This window comes from Achroia grisella, unplaced genomic scaffold, assembly GCF_030625045.1.
Source record: "Achroia grisella isolate CSIRO2021 unplaced genomic scaffold, CSIRO_AGI_Agris_v1 utg515, whole genome shotgun sequence".
NCBI classification, from domain to species: Eukaryota; Metazoa; Arthropoda; class Insecta; order Lepidoptera; family Pyralidae; genus Achroia; species Achroia grisella.
Genome location: NW_026712908.1, coordinates 3,710,355 through 3,719,067, shown reverse-complemented (window position 1 = coordinate 3,719,067; position 8,713 = coordinate 3,710,355). Strand labels below are relative to the sequence as shown.

General features: G+C 31.1%; 1 protein-coding gene across 1 annotated transcript; it reads left to right on the top strand.

Moving 5' to 3' along the window:
• Positions 1-3,254: 3,254 nt before the first annotated feature.
• Positions 3,255-8,257, top strand: LOC131846970 (ubiquitin-like protein 4A-B). Its single transcript, XM_059196391.1, has 2 exons — positions 3,255-3,476; positions 3,550-8,257. The coding sequence occupies exons 1-2, from the start codon at positions 3,429-3,431 to the stop codon at positions 3,955-3,957; spliced, it is 456 nt and encodes a 151-aa protein (XP_059052374.1). The 5' UTR covers positions 3,255-3,428; the 3' UTR covers positions 3,958-8,257.
• The last annotated feature ends 456 nt before the right edge of the window (positions 8,258-8,713 follow it).

The window sequence follows — 8,713 nt, the reverse complement described above, 5'->3', positions numbered from 1 at the left end:
CATATTATTGAAAGTACAACTTTCCTTACTGTGTGCATGTTTCTAATATTAACTATGGTTTAAATAGCCCAATGATTGTCTTTTAACCTCCAAAATAGCAGTTGTAATAATTAGCTGTCTTTGTTATTAATATATGTTACATGATAATTCTTGTTATTGAAACATAATAGATTTTTTTTCTGGTTAATGTGCTGTTGACAACTGTAGCAATAGTAGTGGTTTCCGTGTACTGTATACAAAGTGCATATTATGTTTTCAGATAAACATTAACGGCTGCGGCGCCAGTCGTGCCAGGCGCCACCACACCACTGCCACCCTCCAGTTTCGATAACTATGATAAAATTATAGATATACGCAATCGTCCCGCGACCGGGACAGAGGGGAACTCTACAGACCATTCCTGACGCTTCCCGTCCCCCATGACACGCATACGCCGCGTAAATACTTCCTTTTATCTTTTCTCTATGCAATGATTTACACGAGTTTATTTGAATGTTACGTATTAATACCAAATAAATAAATTAAACCCACCTGCCAGCCATACTTTGAACTGTCAAATACCTCATCGCCTTGGGTTCGTGGAGACCACTTTTAAATTACGATAATATTACAGAATCAACTAAAAGTTACGACTCGATATCCGTTGGAAATATATGAGTTAATTCTTAAGTTAATATGATAAAAAAAATTATGTCAATGTTGTTGTCTTGTAGCTACACCCGTTTCCTAGGCTACGGACTCTCCCCGGGCAAATGTGGATAATGAAATGTCAAGAGGGCGCTTGTGTTGCATCTCTAAAAAAATATTTTTGCACAACATCTTACAGGCCAAATCATTAGTAAATTTACTTACTGCATACTAAAATATCGCATAAGTTCTAGATATCTACTCGTGAACAATCCGTGCGTTACTTGTATTATGAAAATAAACAAATTAAAATTAGGCTAAGTCACGCATGCGCAACTGAAACTAATTTAGCTTTACATCGATATTTTTTAGATACGTAAATACGAATTCAATGATACGAACAAAGTTTAGTCTTTGCGTTACAGTGTCTTAAATAACTAGTAATTGCTGCATTTAGAAACGAAGCTATGATTGTATTTATGTGTTAGATGCAGACAATTAAAATTATAATTTATCCAAAATTCCTACAAGTTTAAGAATTGAAGACAAAGGTTTACGGGTACCTTCAACTTCAAACATGTACATGTAATCACTTGAATCTTCTTCAGGAAGCATATTCTCTTTCTTTACATCCATTTCATACAGCATCATTAGATTTTATTTAAGAAATAATAACTAAATTAAATAAACATAAAAATCTAACGAGAAAAATTGAAACTAGGTATATTCTAAGCTGAATAGTTTGTTCAACAAATTATTGACATTAGCATTTTCTCATAATATAAGCACACCGAGGAGGTTTTATATTTTAATAAAAATATTGTCTTATCTAGACGGCCGAGATATGTCAAGTATTCTATCAAAAATGTTCACGGACCATCACGCCATAAATCGTCTATAACAGACGCATAGGCCTACCTATATATATCGAAAATATCAATGTGATGCATAATGCAACTCGGATAAAGACGTTTATGTATGGATTACTTGTACCTAGGCGTCTTTGAAATTCCAATCCATATATTTTTTTAAATTTTTACACAGCTGTTTACAAATAAACGGGATATTCATCATGATATTATTTAAGGGCTCCCGATATTTCGATGCCGTGTTGGTCACGGATCGACCCTCGATCAAGACGTTTGTAACAGCGTCAAATATAATTTATGTAATATGTACAAATACAATTCTTAACGTATACTGCTATAAATTATTAATTATATAATAATAAAACTATAATGTATGTTCGTAGGCTATATCTGAAAATCTGTGGTTTAACTGCTTATCTAAGCAGACAGTACAGTAAGGTGCTTTTTTTTTCGTATGAGCGATACACATACACTACGTTACTTATACTTTGCTCATACCTACATTGTGTATTGTTATTTGTTAACCAACCAGTGTAGTTTTATGTATTTACTTTGTATTTTTTTCTTTATATCAATGCACCTTGTGTGTGTGTCATTTTACGCAAATGAAAGTTCTATCTATGTCTCTATATCTGGGGTAACTATCCAGGGCTAAACTAAATCTTTTCCAATATCATAAATGAGCTATGCTTTCCACATTTCGTACAGGTAGTACTTAAATTACAGTAACAATATAATTTGTTTCATTTGTTTGTGAATTAAAGAGAATAAAACAGAACAAATTCTAATGTTACAAGAAGCTGAAGTACATAAAATCAGTCATCATCAACAGACGATGACTGATTTATTAATATATAGGGACCTATGTATTTACAAGAAAAGGAATCTATGAAAAATGTATCTATGTATTTATACATAGATAAATTTTTATCAGTTATTTAGTATATATCCATAATCCAAGCTCTAATTGGCTTAATACTAGAGGACACAAAAAAAGTCAGTTTTTTTATTTTACAATTCACGCTGCATAACTAATTTGAACAAATGATTGAAAAGTAATGAACTTCTTATGTAGATAGTAGAATACATAATTATCACAAAATAAAAAACAATATTAAAACTACTTTTAAGTTCATGTAGTGCCTTTCTCTAATAAATCCTATAAAATAATCTATCTGCTATTACTTGAATATCTACGAATTCAATAAATGCCCTTACTAATGTCACTATGTCCTAGCGTGGACTAATTAACTCATTGCTAGTAAGGGTTGTCCTTGGAAATCGTCTAATAAAACTATATCAATAAAGAATAATTTCACTATCAGTTCTTGTTCTTAGGACATCATTCAAGCTTGTCAGCAATGTCAAATTGGAGGTTTTCCCGCAAAGTGGTAAATTATTTGAGAGATAGAAGATAATGAACTTTAATGATAATGAATAATGAGAGATTTGAGGGGAAGTCGATTAAAGTTAGAAAGAAATGGCGATAACAAGACACAAAAGTGGTAAGCTAAATTCTGTTTAGTTCAGAACAGTATTAACACGCTCAAAATTAGAGAAAAAAGTATTAATGTAAAAGGAATTACTACCGACACTGACTTTGGACTTCTGGTTTTGAATTTTTAGCGGTAAGATGGGGCCGCTATTATCTAACTATTAATTACGGAGGAGCAAGACGATCATTTGGCAACACTGTGTATGAAGAACTTGTATCGAAAGCCGTAAAAAATAACATGAATAAAAAATAGTACTCTGTGACGTCGATGACGTTTGTGCCGTGATGAGATCAATATTTTCTATAATATACTTGAATTAGAATAATCTAGATATTTTTAACATTTGTTTTACTACAAAATCTGATCATTTTTCTCTTGTTATAAGTGATTTTCCTACGTATTTTAGGAAATACATCTAATAATACAAAATATCAACATGAAACTCGTAGTGAAAAAATTACAAGGAGGCGAATGTTGCGTAGAGGTTTGCTATATTATTACACCAAAATGAAATACATAATATTAATGTATTGCTCTATAAAAGCATTTTTTTACAGGCACTGCCTAGTACCCTGATATCTGAAATTAAACGCGATATTTATAACAAATTACGTATACCTGTGCAAGAACAAAAATTACTGTTCCTGGGGAGAACTCTTGCTGACGAACAGACTGTGCAGTCTTACCCTTTAATAAAGGACGGTACGAAATTAAATTTGGTTGTTAAAAAACCGGACGGATTCTATGAGACTTGTGTAAAAGTATATAAGAAGTCAGGTATGTCTGACGCGGAAGCTAAGAAAACAGCGGCCCGCCTACTGAAGGTGGTTGAAGAGAAATTCAACAAGCTATCTTGGGACGATATTGAGAGGCTATCTGCAGACTGTTTGGCATATGAATCTGGCCAGAGGCGGCCAGCACCAGTTGAACAGGAGACAGATTCTGATGACTTGTTCACTTTGTGACAGGGTTACTTTTACTACTTCCATTTTTAAATTATGGATGTGGGAAATTATTGACATATTCTATTAAGACTATTTCTGTAGAAGTTGGTTTATTTCAGCCATGTACTTACCAGAAAAGTGATAGAGCAGAAGATTACATGTCAGTTGGTTATTGTGTGTTCTTATTATACAGTAATAATAGTGTAGTCCAGCTTCTAAATAATTATACTTTGCATGTTTTAGTTTACAACTTTTACAAGTTGAATAGAATTTATTACACAACTATTATGATGAATATTATATGTTATGAAATATCAAGTTAATGAATGTGTATTTAATTAATTTATTAACCTTAATACTCATTAAATTCTCTATATATAAAAGCAAATGCTCTTTACATGTCATAAAAAATATGTGTTAAATATATATTTTTAGTAATCTTATCATATACACTAGATATTGATGTATTGATAATTAGAATTGTCTTTAATAAAATATTGCACTATTTGCATTAATATCTAACTTATTAGGAATAACATTAAAAATCGTAAATATATAACTAATTTATAATAACTGTGTATAAAGTTTCCTGATTGTCATTTATCATTGTCCCAACATTCATGTTATTTCCAAACTTCTGACAAATTGAAAATTTTATGTTCAGTGTAATTGAAATGTTTTCTGATTTCTCAAAAAACAAATTCAGGTATTCAATAAGCATGTGACAACAACAATAACTTTCAAATACCAATATGTTGAACTAGCATGCCCGGAATTTTCATTTGCGTGAAATTTATAACCTGTGTTATTGTGATGGACAAGCTATATTATTTAAAAGTTTCATTAAAATCTGTTTTTTCATTTTGTGTGTGACAGAATACGAAACATCCATCCACACAAACTTCCTCGTTTATAATGTTACCAAATTTGCCGTTTCAGTCTTATTGTATATTTCAGCAAGACTATGACTGGTATTAAACTTTGCGGGGTCACTGATTATATAATGAGATAAGATAATTGTTGGCAATTCTATAATTATTCTGTTAGTGTTTTAAGGAAATATTAAAAAATAAAACATACTTGTCGTATTAGATCATGCATCACTGTTTTATTTCCATACCTAAGTCTATAAAGTACATTTGATGGCAAGTTGGTACACTCAGTGTCTCATTTCATTTAAATGCTAATATGTTTCAACATATAATTTATTGCAAGTTTTAAATTCAGGCTTTCTTGCTGTATTACTATTCCACTTAATACAAATATATACACATTGCCCTGCAAACAATGACTTTCCCGTAGAAATCGAAGATGACCAAGAAGAACTAAATTCTAAAATACAATGATATGATAACTCATATAAAAAAACCTACAGACATGTACAGAATTGCATACACCCATTATGTTGTAGAAACGATTGATTTTAAAAATCTAAAACATATATTTGACTACATGGCTGACTAAATGACAATCACATTTTTATGTTGGCAGTACATATATTCTTTCAAATTCTTGCTCTAATGATTATAAACATAGTTTCTGGACTATGCACAGCCGTGTGATGTATTGAATTATTACACAGAAAATCGTATACTGAATAAAATCTGAAACTAACTAATATGAACAATATTAAAGTAAACAATATTATGACAATTTGAGTACAACAATGATAAATTGTGATATTTATAACTTATTTTTTAAAATAATTTAAGGAGAATCAGTTTTCATAAATTATTTTAAAAAATAATATATTTTTTAGAAATACAATCTGTGGCATTATTAGGATGTATACATGCCAAAATATAAGATTAATAAGTAATAATTGTAACTGATTGTATGCACAGGAATGATAGATTTATAGGAATTAAAAGAAATGGATTCATTTGTTATTCTATAACTTTTGTGTCAAGTTTATGACCGACATTTCTATACACCAGAGCATCATGCACAGTCCACCATGACTCCTAACCCTCTCCCACTGGACGGGGAATCGTCCCCCTCCGATAGATCACCCGACCAATTCAAACGGAGATCGATTTTACGACGGCCTGAGCCGATGTTCGAACCCCTAGCGGTGCCCTCAGACTAAAGTCAGTCAAGAGTTGGCTTTCAGCTGCTCCATAAGTTCTTGGCGGATTTACAGTGCCATCTGCACTCGCCCATCGTTCCGTGAAGCTGTAAAGACCAGCTGCGGCCAACAACATAAGAATAGTTCGAAAAAAAGGATCAGCATGAACTATGTTTTAATACAACCACGTAAAACATTGAGAGATCAAAATGTTACATAAGTTACATTACATATTAAGATTACGTTAGATGATGACTCATAGGCACTTCACTTAAACAAATCTACTTTCAAACAATCACAACCGTACAATGAGCCTAGGAAGAGACCTAGCGCAATTGAATCTACTTTTATAATTTATAAGATCCATTGTTTTAATAAATCAGTAACATATATGATTTCATTAATAAAAACAAGAATTTTAAGTCCAAAAAAAGTACATTTGTTTTATCATTTATATTATACGATCAAAATAAATATCAATTTATACCAATGGCCCGTTTCATTATAAAATAGCCATAGACAAACTTTTTCTTGTGTTTGCAGTTGGACAATTGTCAAATACCAATTTAGTAATCAACATTCTAATTTAGCCTATAACCTACAATTTTGATTTTCTTAATTTAGATATTTTTCAAATGCGCTAGAGTCAATCATTTTTAGTTACAAATCGTTAAATAACATGAATATCAGCGTAGATTATTGCAATTGTTATCATTTAACGACGCACATTTAACGTCCTATTTAATCATACATACATACTTAATGCAGTCACAGCCACTCGGTCACCCGTCAGGTTGACCTAACTCAACTCCCGCTCTGATTGGCGTATTTCCAAAGAGGGCGGGGCGTAGCAATCGAATGGAACCCGCATATGGCAATCGTCTGACGAACCGAACAATGTGTGACCGTACTTATATATACAGGTGTAGTTAAATGCAAAATTATACGCACATTTTCAAAGCTAGTTGTAGTTTCGAAAACGCTACTTATTTCATAATATCAAACTGGCTTAGTTATTTAATAGTCAAGTTTCAGTTATGTATGTACTTACATTACTAAAATATAAGTTTAAAAAAGAACATTTGTATATACAGAATGTAACAAATAGGTACTTACTTCCAAGAATATGAGGCTATACAGATTTTGATCACAAAGCAACAAAAAACACAACTTAACATATTTTGGTACTTTTTACTGCACGCCATCATTTTATCCTGGTTACAATAAAATTACAAAAAGCTTTATGAAGATTGTTTACATTGTAGCGACGAATGGTAACAAACTTTGACATGATAATTTTTCCAATTGTCATAATGTCTTTCCTGATACACCTGTATTATAGCAATTTCATTGATGTTCTACATTATAGAGATAGTAATGTAAAATAATAATATATTGTAATCTGTACTTGGTATTTTTTATAGCAATCAAATCTAACAAAACCAAACGATGAATCATAGCGACGGCAATTCTCATATAATTACTGTGTCTCAAGCCTAAAGTAGTATTCGATAGCAGTTGGCTTTTGGTGCCCTACAAAACCTTCCCCGTAATGCCCCTCTGCATTCCCGTTCGTCTTGCGAAGCTGTAAAGGCCAGTTGCGGCATACAGCATTAGAAAAGTTCGAAAATGAATTCATCGCAATGATTTACTGTTTGATTTTGGCAGTCAGCAGTAAGTATATATTTAAAAAATTCACTCGTTAGTATCTCGTCTATATCACTATTTAATTAGATATTTAAAAATGCATACCAATTTTTTAATATACACTATGAATTACTTTTTAAAATATAGTTGAAATAGAATAATGCTGTAGTAGGCGCTTTATATATAATCAGATATCAAACCACTATAGTCCTTTGAAATATAAATTTTAAATAAATTCGTAGCGATAATTGGTAGTAACATTTATTGGAGTACATTTTATGGAATTAGGTGTTACTTTATTATTTTAAGAAGGTCGTAACGGTAGTCAAGATTCACACTGAATATTTTAGATACATGCTAATTGTGGCAGAATTAAATAATATAATAGAAATCCATTCAGTAGTAAGATTTATTGGTCTTTTTACACCAATGTTGCAAAACTTTCTAGGCTTCAATACCCTTTATATTGAAGCCTAGAAAGATCTGCAACAGGTTTATAAGATTTAAACAAGATCTCAATATTTTAAGACCGTTGCAAGTACTTCTAACACCGTTATGCCCGTTAATAATATAATTAGTTTTCTTTAATTATTTTTGTACATTTCAAAGGGCTTATATGCCACTTGTTTTCTGGATAGTTAACCTTTATGATTAACTCATTAATACTGTCTCGAATAGAATCAAAGAGGTTACTGGACAAATCTATCAATTTTAAACTCTTTACTTTTGAATACTGATGAGTAAAAATATTAAATGAGCCACAATTTTGATATAATGAATAAGAACAATATATTTCATTACACTTTCAGGTGTTTTGAAATCTATCAATAACATTCATAAATTGAAAAGTCGTTAATGCAAATACAAAATACTATTATTATAAGTCTTATAACTTCAGAGAAATATTCATAGAATAATTTCAAAAAATATTTGATCACAAACAATTGCAGTTATGAATTAGTCGATGATAGTAGTTACGAGAGACGTTAGTATATATATTTTCAAGTTTATATAATAATAAACAACAATGTACAGGTAAATTGACTTAAAGACGTTTCGGCG

Coding starts and splice junctions, on each gene's coding strand:
- LOC131846970 (XM_059196391.1), top strand. CDS start 3,429: ATGAAACTCGTAGTGAAAAAATTACAAGGAGGCGAATGTTGCGTAGAG. Junction 3,477..3,549: donor GAGGCGAATGTTGCGTAGAG/GTTTGCTATATT, acceptor ATTTTTTTACAG/GCACTGCCTAGTACCCTGAT.